The sequence below is a fragment of the Helianthus annuus genome, chromosome 3, assembly GCF_002127325.2.
Source record: "Helianthus annuus cultivar XRQ/B chromosome 3, HanXRQr2.0-SUNRISE, whole genome shotgun sequence".
NCBI classification, from domain to species: domain Eukaryota; kingdom Viridiplantae; phylum Streptophyta; class Magnoliopsida; order Asterales; family Asteraceae; genus Helianthus; species Helianthus annuus.
The window spans coordinates 17,911,149-17,932,276 of NC_035435.2; the positions used below are offsets into that span (position 1 = coordinate 17,911,149).

The 21,128-nt window shown below is 39.6% G+C and overlaps 1 protein-coding gene across 1 annotated transcript; it reads left to right on the plus strand.

The window, feature by feature from the left end:
- Positions 1–1,014: 1,014 nt before the first annotated feature.
- LOC118490371 (septation ring formation regulator EzrA-like) lies at positions 1,015–10,660 on the plus strand. Its single transcript, XM_035987971.1, has 4 exons — positions 1,015–1,132; positions 1,232–1,642; positions 1,737–2,122; positions 10,577–10,660. Exons 1-4 carry the CDS (start codon positions 1,015–1,017, stop codon positions 10,658–10,660), a joined length of 999 nt encoding a protein of 332 aa, XP_035843864.1.
- Positions 10,661–21,128: the final 10,468 nt, after the last annotated feature.

Below are 21,128 nucleotides of genomic sequence, written 5' to 3' on the forward strand. Positions count from 1 at the left end.
AGAGAAGAAATGGTGGATAAACTTGTTGAAACTTTACCACATAAGGACGATTGGAAAACATATGTGATTGTGTTGAAAAATGATGCTAATTTTGATAACTTGACATTAGACCAACTGATAGAAAAGATAGAGGGACATGATCTGTTGATTCAAAAACAAAACAAGGTGTCTAGCTCTAATTATCAACAAAATGTTGGTTTGTACTATCGCAGAGGGATGCTACAAAACAATAAATCTCCAAGGATCAAAACAGGTTTTACTGCAGAAATGACTGGTGATTCATCAAAGAACATGTCTTCAAGTTGTGATCCAGGATATCATTCATCATCTGCATCCGGATCGTCAAAATCAAATTCCAACTTTGATTGGAAGAATTCTCCACTCTTGAACAATGAGTTTGCTCAACAGCACATGAGCTTCTTAGCCTCTATTATGGTATCTTACGAAGGATTAATTGCATGTAAGATCGGAAATCCAAACATGACAAAAGAGGATTACGATCAAGTTGATCCAGAAGAGATGGAACTCATGGACATTCGCTAGTGCATGGCTAGTGTCATCCGAAGAGCTCAAAGGTTTATGGAAATAACTGGCAAAAGATGTTTGGAAGGCCTAGAAATGAAGATAGGTTTTGACAAGAACAAGGTTACTTGTTTCAAGTGTAAGCAAAAAGGGCAGTTCAAGAGAGAATGCACAAACAACAAAGCCGATGATAGCGTGAATCCTTTCTATGAAGATTACTACAAAAAGGCCATCTATCACAAGAACAACGAGCAGCCAACCAGAAAGCAAATTGAAGAAGGATCCTCTAAAGAAAAGAGAGTTGTTTTGTCATTGTGTGGTCAAAATGAAGATAGTTTAGATGATGATTATGAAAGATCTGTACAATCTATAGTTCAAAGTATTGATTGGGACAAACACTTCGATGAGATAGAAGGACCCAGAGGCATATTTCATGATGATGAAGGTTATGATTGGAGTTAACATGATAAAGATGTTGGAAAAGCTAAAGCAATGGTTGCTGAAGTGAAACTTACTGGTGAAGAAAGACATGCACGTCTTAGATTGGATGATGTGTATGATGCTTACAAAGAAGCAACACTAGTAGGAAGGTGGAGCAAAGAAAAAGAATGTTATGTTGATCCTTAAGGAAACCCGACGGTTGATCCTAAGAAGGTTGATCTTGAAGCATTAGTTGCTGCTATACCTACTGTAAGTGTTTGGTGCAAAGGCCTTAGGGAGATTCCAAGGTACAAGGAGAAAGTTGAAGAAGGCATTAGGAAGGTGATATATGCTAGTTTGGAGAAGAAAAAGACGGTTGAGGAGATTGTGAATGAGAGCGCGAAGTTGGTGAATGAAGTGAAGAAGGTTGAAGAGAAAATTGAGGAAGTTGTTGAAGAGAAGCAGCAAGTGTTTGAGGAAGTTCAGAATCCACAAGCAAACGAAACCACAGTGCTAATCACTGAGGTAACTACTCAATCTGATACTTCTGATCAAATTGATAAAACTGAACAACAGTGCAAGAAATGCATGGAAACATGCAGTGCTTGTACTGAAAAGGATGAAAAACTTAAAATCAGAGACATTGAATTCACCAAAATAGAAAAGATTTTCAAAAATAAAAGTCATGAAATGATTGAAAGTGAAAAATTTTTGAAACAAGAAAATGAAAAACTGAAACAAAAATGTGATGAACTTGAAAAAGAAAACAAAATATTGAAAAAAAAAGTGTTCAGCTGTTTGCAACGAATGTGTTCCAAAAGATAAAACAATTCAAGATTTGCAAAAGGAATATGATGAAATGAAATTGTCATATCATACTGTAAAAGAAGCGTATAAAACTTTTAAAAGTAAAGTCAAAAGTTTAGACGATAGATTGTGTGCTTGTCAAAGAAACACTAAGTTTCTTGAAGCTAGATTTGAAGATAAACAAAGAGTTTTAAACCAATATATTGATGATGTTGCTAAGCTTAAACAAGAATTGGCAGATAAAGAAAAGTTGGTCAATAAATTGCAAAGTTACCATTCATCGTCATATATTCTGCAACGTATTTTCAACATCACACCCGATGGGAAAGAATCAGAAAAGAACAAAAAGGGAATTGCGTCTGAATACCATCAGGTTCCACCACCGCTGGAGAATAATTATACATTCTATGATGGCGAAAAGGTGGAAAAAGTAATAAACATGGTTGACCAGTTACCCGACAACATCGATGTGACTTACACCAAATCTGATGACATCAGTGATTCAGAGGTGGTCGGTAAGGTTGTTGAAAGTGTTCTAGCAGAGGAGTCTACTGATGTGTGTAAAATGCAACATATAAATCACATCAATTAAGGCATAAAACTAACCCTTTTTAAGTGCTAATGTTGGAAAAAGAGTGTTTTTGTCTTCCTTTTGTATTTTCAGGATGAAATGAGCTCAAAATCACAAAAGAAGCAAAAAGACAACTAATTCTACCATAAATACAAGAAAAGGAACAAAAGTAGACTGCCCGGACCCTCAACGGCACCTCCCAAAGCAAAGGAGAAGAAACAGAGTCTGAACACGCCCCGTGTCCAGCGAACACGGGGGCGTGCCCAGGAAGCAGCAGAAAAGACAAACCAGTAGAAGCTTCCATTGCCCACCACGGGGCCGTGTCCAGCGGGCACGGGGGCGTGGTGAAAGTACAGCAGGCGCATTAATTGTAATTCGTAATTACAATTAATGAAGTGAGAGAATGTCAGACGGACACGGGACCGTGTCCAGCGGACACGGGGCCGTGTCCAGCCTTCTGTTCAGCCTATAAATAGAGGAGCTTGGCTTCATTTTCTCTCATCCCTTGGCACACCACCTCTCTCACACCTCATCCACCACCCACCACCACCATAACACCATCATCCACCACCATCATCCATTGTCCATCGTAGAGTGTGTGAGTCGTCTCGGGATCCAAGATTGATCGTAAGAGTTCTTGACAATCAAGGCCATGTTTGCCTAAGTCTCTTACATCACTTGGTGAAGACAAGTGTTTAGTATAATACTTTTTATTTTTAATCTTTTGCACTTTTTATTTGGTTTTGTATTAATGACTTTAATAACTAGTTACTTATGTTGAAGGTGATCTTTCCTTATCGTTTGTCCGTGGTGTCTTGGCATTATTTTACTGTCTATATAAAATAAAAGATTTTCACCATTCATATCTCCACGGTCTATATGGAGGTATGTTGGCTACCTGGTCGGGGGTTAAGGGAACGGTTTGGTAAGGGTCTTGCCCTTGTTCAGCGTTTAGAGGTCCTGTTTGGGACCTGGGTCAAATTTAGTAGGATCTCCTTCAATGCCCATAGGTATTGGATGGCGGGGATCCAAACTCTTTGACCCCCTCATAAGTTAACTACTATTAATACTATAACCCGGCTATTTAGGACTGTATCCCTGCTGACTCAGACTACTTAGCCGAGGGTAACGTCACCGCCAAAAGCGGGGCCTACCACAATTTGCATTAATAACTTAATTCATTATCTTTCAATAATCCGACCCTTTAGGATTGTATCCTTGCTGACTCAAACTACTGGGTTGAGGGTAACGTCGCCTTCAAAAGAGGGGCCTACTACAATAACTAAGATAATCTCTTAAACAAGTGCAAAAGTGCAAAAATAATCAAAGGTTATACTAATACACATGTCGGATCCAAGTGATTCATCTTGTCTATCTGTTTTTATTTTATTTTTATTTTTCAGCATTTAGTTAGTTTTTATTTTCTTAGTTTAAAAACATTTCTCTAACCTTTTTGATTTGATTAGACGTTGAGGATAAACCGGTATTAAAAGCTCTTGTGTCCTTGGACGACCTCGGTATCTTACCAACACTATACTACGTCCACGATGGGTGCACTTGCCCATATGTGTGTTTAGTGTTAGTGAATATCGTGTTTTATAATTTAAAACTTGGCTAAAAGTGTAAAAAGGGGCTTAAATACTCATCAAAATAATATTACACTACACACGGATCAAGTTTTTGGCGCCGTTGTCGGGGCACAAGGATTTTAAGAAAGTTAGGAATCAGCGGCCTAATCATATTTTTATTTTTCTTTAATTTTTTAGGATTTTTTCTTAGTTTTTTAGCTTCTGTAGAGCTCAACACGGGGCCGTGCCCGCTGAACACGCCCCGTGCTCAATCATTGGAACTGGCAATCCTGTTTTAAGTCAGACAGTAGGCTGAACACGGGGCCGTGTCCACTCAACACGCCCCCGTGCCCAAGATTCAGTTGCTGAAAACAGAACCGTTAGATCCCGGCGGTTGGTAATTTCTGACACAAACATGAGTGATAGTAATTCTTTTTACTTTCGGCACTCTTATGGTTTGTGGTGTCGAATATGTGGAGGCGAACATGAGGAATTAAAATGTTTTTTCCTCACTTATAGGCCCCACTATATAGACCCACCGATTCCTTGTAACCTTAAGAGGGGCGAAAGTAAAAATAAGCACTATTTCTCCCTCGAATGCGCCCAGCCAGATATTCTAGGAGAAATGCTCCTTGACGAGTTATTTCAACTAGAAGAACTACTTCTCAATTGGTCAAAAGAACTTAGGAATGATTTTTTAGATCCATCCCAAGACGATGACCATGAGGAAATGTTGGAACCGCATTCCGACAACCTCGTTGCTCCCGAAAATACCTTCTTACCTAGAAAAGACGCGGACGATAGTCGTCCCTGTGCCGATTGTGCCGTGAAGGACTCCCCATCGACTTCGTTCGATGCATACATAGACCTGAGCGATTCGGCATACACCTTCTTTAACGAGAGCCCGGGAAAGGGTTGGACTTGTCCACCTAGAATGAAAATAGGAATTACCCTCACCGACAACCTCTTGCGTTCTCGCCTTAGTATAGGACAATTAAGGTATCTTAGGCACTTTGGGGTTGTTCCAACAAGTCAAGAGCCACCCGATATAAATTAACTCCTTAGTAGAGACAAAACTCCATAAAACAGCCTGCCAACACGGGGTCGTGCCCGGTCAACACGCCCCCGTGTCCACTCAGAAGATTCTCTGTTGATTCTGTCAGAATACGGACAAAATGTGTCAGGATTTTCTCTGCACACAGGGCCGTGTCCAGCGGACACGGGGCCGTGTCCAGCAGGCTGTCGTTTTCTATAAATGCAGCCAAAAATCCTGCACATTTGGACCAACTTGGGGACAGAGATTTGAAGGAATCTTCTCTCAAACAATCCTAGGTAAGTCTAAAAGAAGTTTCCAACAACCCATCTTGTCCTTTCCTCTTCTAGACATTTCCTTCTTCTTCATCTTTCTTCAAGAACTACCATAAAAAGTTTGAATTTTCAATCTTTGTGGTAGGGAACAATGAGTTTTGATCATGGAATATTGGTAAAAACATGTTATGTAACATTCTTTAGAGTTATTTACTGTCAAAAAGCTTGCATAAACTCAGGAAATAACTTAAAAACCCAAGATTCCTTGCTCCAAAATTCTACAGAAAGATGAACACGGGGCCGTGCTCAATGAGCACGGGGCCGTGTCCAGAAACTGTTTCGTCATATAAACTGCTTTTGGTTTATTTTTCGTAGAATGGCGAGTGAAAACAGCGAAACATCATCCGTTCATTCCTCAAACAGCCGAAGGGGAAGGAGGCCCTCCGTTGAAGCTACACTTGTGCACAACGTGATAGCACTGAGGGAAGCTCTCGACGAAATGACGTCAGTAGAGGAGGTCCTCATTGACCGTATTAACGATCTTACAATGGGACTTGAAAGCAGCTTCCAAGAGATTAACCTTTTGCACCAAAGGTTAAACATTTTGGTAGCACCTCCTATGGAACCAGTCCTTCCACAACAAGACTGGAACTTGGCACTCGGTGTTAACAACCCTACCGGGTGGGGAGACTTTCCCGCAGAACCTCCTATGGAAAACCCACAAGAAGTTCCAGCGGAAGTTGAAACTCCTCAAACTAATGCGAACGAGCCCTCTTTTCTCCTTCCAAGGGAGGTAGAGGAGTGGCTTGCCGACATATGAGGAGAAGCACACCCGAAAGGAGGAGTTCTACAAAGCCTTATCTAACCAAGATTAGTAGCTTCTTGGAAATTTTGCTAAATTAAAATAAAACATAGGGCTAGAACTCCATAAGTTTAATATTTATGTAATTTTTATCTTTATGTAATGTCTCTCTATTAGCAATGTTATGATGGTTTCTAAGATTGATGGTTGTTTTGAGAATAAAACACACTCATGGTGGTAATGGATGAAAAAGGGAACGAGAAAAATGGAACCATGCACGAAGAACAGGGCAACCCGACAAAAATCTCCATCACAGAAGGCTCAACACGGGCCGTGCCCAACCAACACGGCCCCGTGCTGAGCCCCCTGCAGAAAATCACCCAGTTCAGGTAACTGGACACGGGCCGTGTTCAGCGGACACGCCCCCGTGTCCAGGCTTCTGTTTCAATTCTGTAATTTTTGTTACTGGCACTTGACCACGGGGCCGTGCCCGGTCAACACGGGGCCATGTCCAGGATGCCAGTAACATAAATCTTTGCTTTTTAACCCACTTTTACACATTCTAATCAACCAAAAACTTTATTTTTGGACACATTGAGGACAATGTGTAATTTAAGTGTGGGGGGGATGCTAAAACCTTGAAATTTTGCAAAATCCTAAACACAAGCCTTACACAAAACTCTATTGGAACCGCTAAACACCCCAAATTTTTTCAAAAACTTTTTCATTTTTTTATTTACTTGTCTTAGTTTAAGATGGGAATAACAAGTTCTAAAAAGGTTATATTTTTACAAGTTTACAACCGATAGCGTCGTGATAAAAAGAACCAACATAAGAAAATTATGAAACGGCATGACAAGCTTAGTTAAAAATTCGATTATATATACTTGGTCACATTAAAAACCCATTCCCACAAAAGTGAGTTTTGAGCCTTTATTGAGCATAAAAATACACATATTTAGATTAAATGCTCATTTTTTGTTTCTTGTGTGAATAGCCGCTCGGTTCTTACAAATCTAGAACTTGCCACGACGATACATTCCCGGTCCTTACCAACTTAAACCCAAGTAAGTAAATGATGGAGGCATTAGGACTAACCATTTTTCTTTCAAAACCATTATTTTTCATTTTTTTTACCTACCCAAAATCCCCCTAGATAGCCCCTTTGAGCCTAAACCTTTCATTTCATTACCCCAAAACCCTTTTTACCCACCAAAAACCTTTTTATTTTTTTCACCATTTATTTTAGTAATAAGCTCGCTTTTTCGTAAACTCACCTTTTTATGTGACGACGAAAAAAAAATATATAAATGATGATGAAGTCAAAAACAAACAAAAGCTATAAAAGCTTGTTTGGAGAAATACTTCAAAATAAAAAAGTCACTAAAAACAAGGTACTTCACGAAAACCGACGCTTGTTACGATTTTCGCCCTTTTTACTAACCACTAACCAACCACCCACCTTTAACCCAAGCCTAACCCTTCACCCCAAAAGTCCTCTTGATATTTACAAAGGTAAAAAGTTAAAAAGGAGGAGGATTGATTGCTTGGCAAGCCTATGGAAGGCGTAAGTTCCATGCCGCTCTCGAGTGATTCACTAAAAATATACACCTTCGGCCGAGTGTTGAGTGATCTCCCGTGAGGTATGTGAACTTGTATATAAATGGAATTTTAATAAGGCATGCTATGCCCAAATAAGTAATTCATCTTATGAAAAGTTCAAAATAAATCATAACGAATAGGATTGTAAATAAATAAAAATAAAACTTATAAAGACCTTGGATTCCCGACACTCTAGGACAAGCTAAAAACTTCTCTTCTACCTATTCCATTTGGGAGTGTAAGCCACATTTAAAGAGTTTTGCTTGAGGACAAGCAAAAGTTCAAGTGTGGGGGTATTTGATGTGTGTAAAATGCAACATATAAATCACATCAATTAAGGCATAAAACTAACCCTTTTTAAGTGCTAATGTTGGAAAAAGAGTGTTTTTGTCTTCCTTTTGTATTTTCAGGATGAAATGAGCTCAAAATCACAAAAGAAGCAAAAAGACAACTAATTCTACCATAAATACAAGAAAAGGAACAAAAGTAGACTGCCCGGACCCTCAACGGCACCTCCCAAAGCAAAGGAGAAGAAACAGAGTCGGAACACGCCCCGTGTCCAGCGAACACGGGGGCGTGCCCAGGAAGCAGCAGAAAAGACAAATCAGTAGAAGCTTCTATTGCCCACCACGGGGCCGTGTCCAGCAGGCACGGGGGCGTGGTGAAAGTACAGCAGGCGCATTAATTGTAATTCGCAATTACAATTAATGAAGTGAGAGAATGTCAGACGGACACGGGGCCGTGTCCAGCGGACACGGGGCCGTGTCCAGCCTTCTGTTCAGCCTATAAATAGAGGAGCTTGGCTTCATTTTCTCTCATCCCTTGGCACACCACCTCTCTCACACCTCATCCACCACCCACCACCACCATAACACCATCATCCATTGTCCATCGTAGAGTGTGTGAGTCGTCTCGGGATCCAAGATTGATCGTAAGAGTTCTTGACAATCAAGGCCATGTTTGCCTAAGTCTCTTACATCACTTGGTGAAGACAAGTGTTTAGTATAATACTTTTTATTTTTAATCTTTTGCACTTTTTATTTGGTTTTGTATTAATGACTTTAATAACTAGTTACTTATGTTGAAGGTGATCTTTCCTTATCGTTTGTCCGTGGTGTCTTGGCATTATTTTACTGTCTATATAAAATAAAAGATTTTCACCATTCATATCTCCACGGTCTATATGGAGGTATGTTGGCTACCTGGTCAGGGGTTAAGGGAACGGTTTGGTAAGGGTCTTGCCCTTGTTCAGCGTTTAGAGGTCCTGCTTGGGACCTGGGTCAAATTTAGTAGGATCTCCTTCAATGCCCGTAGGTATTGGATGGCGGGGATCCAAACTCTTTGACCCCCTCATAAGTTAACTACTATTAATACTATAACCCGGCTATTTAGGACTGTATCCCTGCTGACTCAGACTACTTAGCCGAGGGTAACGTCACCGCCAAAAGCGGGGCCTACCACAATTTGCATTAATAACTTAATTCATTATCTTTCAATAATCCGACCCTTTAGGATTGTATCCTTGCTGACTCAAACTACTGGGTTGAGGGTAACGTCGCCTTCAAAAGAGGGGCCTACTACAATAACTAAGATAATCTCTTAAACAAGTGCAAAAGTGCAAAAATAATCAAAGGTTATACTAATACACATGTCGGATCCAAGTGATTCATCTTGGCTATCTGTTTTTATTTTATTTTTATTTTTCAGCATTTAGTTAGTTTTTATTTTCTTAGTTTAAAAACATTTCTCTAACCTTTTTGATTTGATTAGACGTTGAGGATAAACCGGTATTAAAAGCTCTTGTGTCCTTGGACGACCTCGGTATCTTACCAACACTATACTACGTCCACGATGGGTGCACTTGCCCATATGTGTGTTTAGTGTTAGTGAATATCGTGTTTTATAAATTAAAAACTTGGCTAAAAGTGTAAAAAGGGGCTTAAATACTCTTCAAAATAATATTACACTACACACGCATCATCTACCAAAACAGATAAGTCTGAATCACAAGATGAAAATGAGGGAAGTTTTCATGATAGTTATCTTATACACTCAAAATCTGAAAAAGTTGTGAATGATGATTCAAATGGATTGGTCTATACCATGATTGGATTAGATAAACTATTTTCGGATAATGAATTCCCAATTCAAAATGTGATTCCAGATAAAATCAACAAAGTTTTCAAACTGGTAGAGATTCAAAAGTCTGAAATTTCAAAATTTGCTAGAAAAGGTCAGAAAACTTTTTATAACAAACCTGGTTACAAAAAGAAAAACATGAAGGCTGGGTTGGGTTATAAGAAGAAACAAAGTTGGAAAAGAAATGAAACGGCGAATAATCAGGCAAAGATGAATTTTGTTCATGGAACAAGTTCAGAAGAAGAGAAAGAACTCAAATTTAGACGACAGTCTAATGAAGAGTTTCATGCTCAGAAAAAGCAACAACAACAGGTCAAAGATATCTCAAAGAGAACATGTTTCAAATGTGATCAAATTGGACATCTTGCACGCAAGTGTCCAAATCTAAAACCTGTTGGTGTTGAGACGAAAAATGAGTCTGATGTTGTTAACCAGAAGTCAACCAAGTTTGATTCAAAGCAAACTTGGAAGCCTAAAATGTCAAAGGCTGACTCACAACAAACATGGACACTAGTGACACCTAGATTTAGAAGAACACAAAGTTGGAAAACAACTGTTGATGCAACAAAACCAAACCAGTTTTGGAAACCAAAAGTTGTTGTTCAAAATCAAAATGTTCAAAAAGAGTCACATTTCTACAAACGAGGTACTCCTAAAGGTCAAACATGGAGTGTTAAGAAACAAGTGACTTCGGTAGACGATGCTAAAGTTGAAAAAGTTTTTGTTTAAAATGACAATGATTTTCTGAAGTTGAATGAAACGTATTGTGTTGAAATGCCTAAGGTCAAACAGACCTGGGCTAAATTGTTCAAGTAATTGAATACTTTGAATATGTAGGTTCTCAAGAACTTTGAAAAATATCAAAATAGAGATGAGAGCATCCTGGCACGAGCAGAGGAGGCTGCTGGTCCCTGCGTCTGAAAACAGGGAGTTTGTTTTCTGTACATAAATAAACCATATCTCAAAAACCCTAAAAACTGGAAAATTTAAAAACCAAAAATATGTTTTTATTTTGTCAAAATTTCTGAAAAATCAAAAATAAGTTTGTTTTTAAATTTGTCAAAAATTCAAAAATATGTTGATTGAATATGCCGAAACCCTCACGGCGGAACAAACATGATTAATTTCACAAGATTGAAAAACGGTTTTCAAACAGTAAAAAATCAATGTGTTGTAAATCATGGGGGTACGTTATATTTTCTGCAAAACAGAGCATAAAAAGTAGAAAATGGATGGCGAGACAAAGCTATCAGTATCATGTTGTCAAATTTTCTTTAAATGTTTTGAATTTTAGAGGGAGTAGAAATTGTCAGAAAATCCAAAAACATTAGAAAATTTGAAAAATCCAAAAACATGATAAAAACCTACTGTCAAAAACATTAAAAAATTCAAAAAGAGTTTTGTTGTGAAAAAGAGGAAATGATAGTACATCAGTAGACAATCACAGTACGTTAAAGAAATGAAATGTTTTAATGTGATAAACGATCTCACTGACGATATGCCAGTAGATTTTTACACGCTTAGTAAATTGTTTTCGAGATATAAACCTAAATATCAACACTTTACTTATCTCGTGGGGAACATCTCTCGGATATATAGGTAACCCCCGAAATCTTGTTTGAAAGGTCCCTCTTTCTGAGATACTAGGTCTTTATACTCAGTGATATCTATGGTATTATCCCGGAACTTCTGATTTTGTGGAAGCAATGGCCTAGCCTCGTATAATACTTTACGCTTGCTAGAAAAATAGCTCACCCTCAGCATAATAATGATGAAACATTGAAAAATGCTAATCATGCGCTGTTGAAGAAAAGATTCTCTAAAGGGAACACACCTAAAGTCGAACCATCATCTCTCTGCTGAACGGAAGTTCTGACCTGAGCTCTCATGGTTTCGCATTTAACCCTTTACAGATATCATCTAGGTATACTCACCTGTAAGACTGAATATTGGGATCTGGATATGGGAGTATATTCTGAGGTGGGACACGCGAATAAGTTTAAGTCCTTAAAACACTAATCCGTATCTTGATTCGATTGAACTTTGTGTGAAAATTTAAGTGGATCAGTATACTGACAATCTAAGTGAATCATTTAGAACTTAAAGTGTTTAAAGCTCAACGGTGCTAGTGATTTGCCATAAAATGATATGATCCTCTGACACGAACTCAAACAAAAATATTGTCTGTAAATATGTTTGTAAATATTTCTTTACTGTTTTATGTTTCAGAAAAATACAAAAAGATTTTGATTTCTCTTTTATTTTCGACAACCGATGTCTGAGTGCTAAGTTTCAAAATCTAAGTATGTTGATCGTGTGTCTGAAAATAAAACAAGTTCATTAATTTGAAACTTGAAATTTTAAAATCAAAAATTCAAAAACAGTTTGTGATATCTCCAAGGTCATTAAGTTGGACTTGGATGATTAACCGTCAAGGATTTTGGATGCTTAAATACTGCCAAATCAATAAAGATTGTTGATAGGGGGAGTGATTTAGAAAGTTTAAAAGAGCCAGATTACGATTTCTGGACAATTTCAAAATGTTTGTACTTATAAACGTTTGAGAATTGAAGATGTTGTAGAAGACTACGATCCCGATAGCCGAGTCTAAGGGGGAGTCTGAAGACGAGCTCAACGCAAACGGAAGCGTGGATTCAAGGAGCCATGTAACTATCCCAAAAGAGCTTGTACACGAAAAGCCAGGTGTCGATCCCAAAAGCACGGAAGCTTGACGAAAGGGGGAGCCTGAAGAATCTACTGTAAGGGGGAGCTGAAGCTGAAGACAGATCCACCGGTATTCTGTTCGAGCAAGAGGGAGTCTGTATTTGCTGAAAACGTGTTAAAGCTTAAAGAAGACTCAAGAGAGAGAGAAATACAAGTCGCTACAAGTTTGACTACGGATTGACTGCGGTAATATCCAAGGGGGAGTCTATTGGTGCATTTATGTCTATCGCCTCCGTAAATGCGAACCGTAGCTGAAAAGGATTGAATTTAGACTTTATAGTGTTATATTTAGAGAAAAGGCAAGTTGGCATTTCTGTAATTAATGAGATTCCTCATTAAGCCCCTTGGCCTATAAATAGAACCATTAGGGTTCTCATTTAGAACTTTTGCCGCTTTTGCACATTTGCTACTTTGGAGAGCTTGGATCCTAGAGAGAGAAAGTAGAGAGAGAAAGTGCAAGAGGTGATTTACGGTGCTTGTAATATTTTCATATCTTCAATCAAATCACAGATTTAGTACGTTCTCGTGTGTTCGGTCACGCACGTTCACGGATTCCGCACGTCGAACGTGTCATACGCAATCGTTTCGGAGTCGAAAACCGGTCCTAACAGAGACAATGAAGACGAGGACATGGAATGAACAGAGGCATTGGAGGTGGTGTGATGTTGGAGGCAGTTTCTCAGGTTAACCCTTTCTATCCCACAAAACAGTTTCTGGCCTTCGTGCCATAGTTTGAACAATTTACTTTCCTAAACACTTTTTATTTTCTGCATTTTATTTTCGTTTGTGTGTGTGTTGACGGATGATGAACTTTGGTAAGTTTAGGATGTTTGTTATGTATTGTATGGTGTGATGTTTAAGCAAAACAGGTACCCAGGAAGCTTGGAAGCACCAAGTATTAGTGCTACATAAGCTCGGAAACCCAAACCAAAAGCCACAAACCTGTAATCATCAATTGCAGACTGTCACCACGGGGCCGTGGTCAGCGACCACGCCCCCGTGCCCACACCCCTGACCTGCTGTTTGTCTGAACAATGCCCGTGGCGGGGTCGTGGCCACCAGACACGCCCCATGGCCACATTTCTGTAAGTTTTTGTTACTGGCACTCTGACCACGAGGCCGTGCTCAGCCAGCACGAGGCCGTGGCCAGGTGCCTAGTAACACCAAAATTTGTTTTTCAACACCTTTTTACACATTCAATCAACCTAAAAACTTATTTTTGGAACACATTGAGGACAACATGTAATTTATGTGTGGGGGGGATGCTAAAACCTTGAATCTTGCAAGTCCTAATAACAAGCCTTACACAAAACTCTATTGGAACCGCTAATCACCCCAAATTTTTTCAAAAAAAAAATCATTTTTTTACTTGTCTTGATTTAATTTGGGAATAACAAGTTCTAAAAAAGTTATATTTTTACAAATTTACAACTAATAGGGTTGTGATAAAAAGAACCAAATAAGAGAATTATGAAAGGGCATGACAAATCTAATTAAAATTTGATTATATATTTGATCAAATTGTAAACCCATTCCCACAACAAGTGAGTTGAGCCTTTATTGAGCATACAAACATATATCTTTAAACTAAATGCTCATTTTTCGTTACTTGTGTGAATAGCCGCTTGGTTCTTACGACCCTAGAACTTTCCATGACAATACATTCCCGGTCCTTACCAGCTTAAACCCAAGTAAGTAAATGATGGAGGCATTAGGACTAACCCATTTTCTTTCAACACCATTATTTTACATTTTTTATCACCTACCTAAAATCGCCCTAGTTAACCCCTTTGAGCCTAAACCTTTTGTCACACCCTGGCTTTGCGGAAGCGTGGGTTTATTTGGTGTGACTTCTTAATACCATAGCATAATCACAACAATGCTATATGAAACTAAAACCATGATGCTCATCTATTCATTCAAGTTTAAAAAGTAAACACAACAACATTGTTTTAAAAAGTCGACACGATAACCAAATACAACCATGACATAAAGAAAACATGTTCAACGACATAACGAAAGACATGAACTAAAAACACAGTTTAAGACTTGTGACCCATCCAGGCAAATATCACATTTCCTAAACTTGGATGACATCATTATTCCTACGCAGCTTGACGTGATGCATACCGTGCCAGATCCACTAATTTCCTGAAATACATGCAGTTTGAAAAATCAACAAAAAGTTGAGCGAGTTCATGTAAAAGTGAGTATGTATAAACCGTTAATGTATGTATAAAAGTCCTTGGTATGTAGCAATAAGGAAAAAGAGATCACCAATTGGTTGCAAAGCCACTGGTATGTGTGAGAAAGTGCAGGGAAACTCAAACCTAGCAAATTTGTTACCGGGCTTCGGCTGTAAGACACAGTCACCTCTATGGGCCTCCCAGGCCTCACGGGTGTGGGCTCGCTACACACAAATAGATCTATCACTCTTGTGTCCCTCGGTCCTACTATGAGGATTAATGGCCTCAAGTGTTGTACCCACCCCTCACATGATCTAGTAGTATAAACCGTCCCTACGCTAACCATACCATGTAATAAATGTTTGTAATAATTGTCGCATGTATTTCACCCCCGAAGTATAAAACTGAAAACAGTAAAGAGAAAAGGGGGACATGAACTCATAGAAGTGCGTATCCAGAAACGTCAATCTCCAACTCTAACTGCTGCGTGACGAACTACACGTACTAATGCCTATTAGACGGATGGGCCGTGCCTTGGCTTAAGGTTTAACGTTTTTGGGAAATAGTTAGACAACTACTTCGTATTCACACTTCTTATTTGTTTTATAAGTATATTTCCTTCCCAAGGATGGGGGTAATAATACATGTATGCTTTATAATTCCGAAAATATATTTTTTAAGTCTCACTTGAAAAATATATTTTAATCACTTGTCAAAAATGTCTTAAATTCCAAAATATATATATTTTTCCCAAAAATATTATATTTTAATTCATAAGTTTTTCCAAAATAATATTCTACCAAAAATATACATATAAGAGTATATTTCAGAAATATTACGTAAGTTACGTTTTAAAGTTTCGCGTTGTAATAATACTTGTGAAACTTAAATATTTATTTTGTGAGAGCGTTGGTATTATTTTGGAGTCGTAATTTTATGATATTTTCAAGTTATATTATTTTTTTACCCTAAAAATAATATATCTAGAGCACAAAATAACAAACAATCACACAAGCGTTTTATTAAAATATATATTCTAAATATATATTTAACAAAATTTATTTACGAAAATCCACCCTCTGGTACTTGGTATTTTTGAAATAAAAATCATGGCGAAGTTTATTTTGAAAACCAAGTTAAAAATATATTTGTAAACGCTTGTTATAAAAATATTTCTAAGTGTTATAATTCTAGAAAAATCTCGCCAGAGTTTCCTCTGTAAATGGAGGTGTCCATGCTTTTAGCACTTACTACTAGCACAAGGCTAGGGGAGAGACAAGGCGTAAAAGTGGTAGATAAAAGAAAACAATAGTGGTCCTTGAGCTTCCGAATGCACCAAGCTTGTTTGTTGAACCTCTTGCACCTTTGAGTGTATGGAAAATGGCTTGAATGGAAGTTGATGGTGGGTGTATGGTGGATGAAGGTGGCGGCCTGGAGTGGGGGGAAGAAGAAGAGAGAAAACTTGATCTTGAGTTGGTGATGAGAGAAGATGAATGTCTTGTGTGTATATTTATAAACCATCTTTGTTCTTTAACCATCATATAATGTGCTACAAATCCACCAACATTGGCAAATAAAATATTCAAAAGAAAGTGAGGGTGGGTCACCCCTTGGTGACCGTCGAGTGGAGGGGGGGGGGGGTTAAGGGGGTTGGGTTGTAATGTGACTAGTTACAATCTAGTTAGTTTTAAGGTGCTTAGTTAGAGTATTATGGTGTTATCTAATATAAGGTGTGTTTTCGGTTGGATGTTGATCCGTTAAAGTGCTAAATAAAGCTTTAAAGTGTCTTTTATATTGTTTTTAGTGATACAATAAATTCCCAACACCTTGGAAAGTGTCTAGAACTATTTTGCCAAGTTTTTGCACTTTACTAGCATTGTTAAATGTTGAATTTTGGTATTTAGTGCAGAATTCTACACTTTAAGTATGTTTTAGGCACTTCCGGTCACTATAACTATCACCTAGTGACACAGTTTTATGGTCCTCACCTCCCTACACTCCCTACTAGTGTAGTATTCCATTCCTGGCTCATTCTGGTCTCAAAAATATGTCTGTCAAGGTGCTGGTACTGTCAGCATGTTTACTGGGTTATCCGCTCACTGTGCTAACTGTGCTTTGTGCATCACGTTTGTCACTAATGTTCGTGTGTAATAAATGGAGTGACAGTATAAAATGTGATGCATGAGTATATATGTATCAGGAATCAGAAAGTAGTTTAATCATAATTGTAATCAAGCACAGTAATTAAGCACTAATTAAATATTAATTAATTCGTATGGATACCTGGATTTGTGAGGGTTGTCACATTCTCCCCCCGTTAAGAAATATTCGTCCCGAAATTTTAGGCTCTGCTTCTAGTCGCAGGGGTCTTTGGAAATAAATGGGGGTATTTTTCTTTCATACGATCCTCACGTTCCCGTGTGAATTCTGGACCATGTCTAGCATTCCAACTAACTTTGACGAGCTTGACACTACTCCTGCGCGTTTTGCTCACCTTCCAATCCGTAACCTCAACGGGTTCTTCAACAAAGTAGAGCGTGTCGCCAATGTGAATTTCTTCAGCAGGAATGACAACAGTTTCTTGAGTCGGACTCTTCTTCAGGTTTGATACATGGAATGTATCATGAACATCGTTAAGTTCGGCAGGTAAGTCCAACTTGTATGCTACAAGCCCAATCCTTTGCAGGATTCTGAATGGGCCAATGTATCTGGGATTTAATTTCCCACGCTTTCCAAAGCGTGCCACACCCCTCCAGGGTGAAACCTTCAGCAAAACCATATCTCCCACCTCGAATTCCAGAGGTTTCCTTCTTCGGTCCGCATAACACTTTTGACGATCGCGAGCCGCCTTGATGCGTTCTCGGATCTGTGCAATCTTGTCTGTGTTTTCCTAGACCACCTCCGGACCAACTAACTGTCTATCACCTGCGTCAGCCCAACAGATCGGTGATCGACATTTGCGTCCATATAGAGCTTCGAACGGTGCGGTTTGAATACTTGCGTGATAACTGTTATTGTATGAAAATTCGACCAATGGTAGGTGAGTATCCCAACCTAAATCCATTACGCAAGCTCGCGACATATCTTCTAATGTCTGGATCGTTCGTTCACTCTGTCCATCAGTTTGTGGGTGAAAAGTTGTACTCAGGTTCAACTGAGAACCGAATGCTTCTTGAAAGGATTGCCAAATCCTTGACACAAACCTTCCATCTCTATCAGAGATGATTGAGAGAGGCACTCCATGACGTGCAACGATCTCTCTCATGTATATCTCAGCTAATTTGCTCGTGTTGTCTTTCTCTCTGATTGGCAAGAAATGCGCAGATTTCATTAACCGGTCTACTATTACCCAAATATTATCGTGGCCTTTGGGCGTTCTTGGCAGTTTCGTTATGAAATCCATTGAAATCTGTTCCCATTTCCATTTGGGTATTTCAGGTTGCTGCAGAAGTCCTGAAGGCTTCTGGTATTCGGCTTTTACCTTGGCGCACGTTAAACACTTGCTAACATAAACTGCAACATCGCCTTTCATCCTAGGCCACCAGTAAAAATCCTTAAGATCTTGGTACATCTTATCCGCTCCGGGATGAATTGAGTACCGCGATTTGTGAGCTTCATCGAAAATAACCTTTCTCAAACCACCAAACAGAGGAACCCAAATTCGTCTCATGAAACATAAAGTTCCTTCCTCGTTTGGTACCAACTGCTTCTCCATCCCACGGAGATATTCGTCCTCAACATTCCTTTCTTTGAGAGCTTCTTTTTGCGCGGCACGAATGCGCAGTGAGAGATCTGTCTGGACAATCATTTCCAAAGCCCTAACCCTTATCGGCTTGATCCTTTCTTTTCGACTTAGGGCATCGGCGACCACATTCGCCTTTCCTGGATGATACTTGATCTCCCAGTCGTAGTCGTTCAGCAGTTCTACCCAGCGTCTTTGTCTCATGTTAAGCTCCTTTTGGTCGAATATGTGCTGCAGACTCTTATGATCTGTGAAGATTGTACATCGTGTACCATACAAATAATGTCGCCAAATCTTCAACGCAAATACCACTGCGCCTAATTCCAAATCATGCGTGGTATAATTCTTCTCATGAACCTTCAACTGACGAGAAGCATAAGCTATGACTTTCTGTCGTTGCATCAACACGCAACCCAAACCTTGACGCGAGGCGTCACAATATACCACGAAATCATCCGTTCCTTCGGGTAGCGACAAGATCGGTGCATTACAAAGCTTGTCCTTCAATAACTGAAACGCTTCTTCTTGTTTGATTCCCCAATCAAACTTCTTGTCTTTCTGCGTGAGGGAAGTCAAAGGTTGAGCGATTTTTGAGAAATCCTCAATAAACCTTCGATAATAACCAGCCAAACCTAAGAATTGTCGAATCTCGATTGGCGTCTTTGGAGTTTCCCAATTCTTTATCGCTCCGATCTTTGTTGGATCCACGTGGACTCCATCTCCATTAACCACATGTCCAAGAAATTGGACTTCACGTAACCAAAACTCGCACTTCGAGAACTTGGCATAGCACTTCTCCTTTTTAAGTAACTCCAAAATAGCTCTTAAATGTTGTTCGTGCTCATCCTTCGTCTTCGAGTAGATCAAAATATCGTCGATGAACACAATCACGAACTTGTCGAGGTACGACTTACAAACTCTGTTCATTAAATCCATAAAAACAGCTGGCGCGTTTGTCAACCCAAACGGCATCACCAGAAACTCGTAATGTCCATATTGAGTTCTAAAAGCAGTCTTGGGAATACTTTACTCTTGAATTCTCAGTTGATGATAACCTGATCGCAAATCGATCTTTGAGTAGAAACTTGAACCTTGAAGCTGATCGAATAGGTCATCAATTCTCAGCAGAGGATATCTATTCTTGATTGTCAACTTGTTCAGTTCCCGGTAGTCGATACACATACGAAAACTACCATCCTTCTTCTTGACAAACAAAACTGGAGCTCCCCAAGGCGAGAAGCTTGGTCTGATAAATCCCCTGTCTAACAACTCTTGGAGTTGTGTCGACAACTCCTGCATATCTGAAGGCGCAAGTCGGTAGGGTGCCTTAGCCACAGGCATGGCGCCTGGAACTAAGTCAATGTGGAACTCGACTTGTCTCTGTGGCGGAAATCCTGGCAAGTCTTCTGGAAAGACCTCAGGATATTCCTTTACTACTGGGATGTCTTCAATCTTCGGCTCAGCAGCTTCCTTATCCACAATGTGTGCCAAGAAGGCAACACATCCCTTCTGTAAACACCTTCGAGCTTTCAGACAGCTAATGATTCTTAGAGGCGTATCGCGCTTCTCTCCGTGAACCACGATCGTTTCTCCGTCTTCTATTGGGATGCGAATGGTCTTTTCGTGACAAACAATCTCGGCTTTTTTGCTTGACAACCAATCCATCCCTACTACCACATTGAAGCTTTCCAACTCGACTGGTAGTAGATCCAAAGTGAACTTGCGTTCTCCCAGCTCAATTACACAACCTCTGACAACTTCATTGGCTTTAACTAGCTTTCCATTAGCCAGTTCAATTGAGTACGGTACATCTAACTTACTAGCAGTTAACCCAAGCCTATTCTTAAACTCTAATGATACAAAGCTATAGTCGGCACCAGTATCAAACAGAACAGATGCAAAGCGGTGATTTATAGGGAACGTACCAGTGACGACGTTGGGATCCTGGCGCGCTTCCCTTGCTCCAATGTTAGACACTCTTCCCCGGGCTTGATTCAGCTTCGGGCATTCCTTCTTAAAGTGCCCAACTTCTCCACAATTGAAACATCCGGGTCCTTGACCATTACCATCTCCGTTTCCAGCTTGAGTGTTGTTTTGGTTGCGATTCCCATTCCCAGCTTGATTCGCAACGTTTCCACGGTTTCCATTTCCGCCGTTTCCTCCTTGCTGGCGGTTTCCATTACCATTCCCATAACCTCGATTACCAGTACGCCCAGCACCAGTTCCGGCCCAACACGTATCCTTCGTGTGGCCATTCCATCCACATGATTCACACTTCCTCAATCTGCATTGGCCAGTATGATGGCGCTGGCACATATTACACTTGGGCAGAGTACCCATGTAACCCTTTCCTTTATTCTCAACACTGGTTGCAGCTCTGGCCGGTGTGCTTGATTCACCCTTCTTGTTCACATTGCTTGTACCTTGCTTGAAGTTTGAAAACTTCCTTTTGTTTTCACCAGACGACTCCACATGAGTCTCTTTCTTCTTTGGTTCAGAATTCGAGAACTTGTTCAATCGAATGGCTTCCTCAGTAAGAGCCACACTGAGATCAATGGCTTCTGTGATGGTTGCGGGCTTGGAAGTAGTAACCATACTCATGATCTGAGGTGCCAATCCCCAGATAAAGCGCTCAATACGTTTGAACTCCGGTGTGACCATGTATGGCACTACATGGGACAAATCGTGGAATCTGTGAACATACTCTGCAATCTTGGGACCTTCCATTTTTAGATGC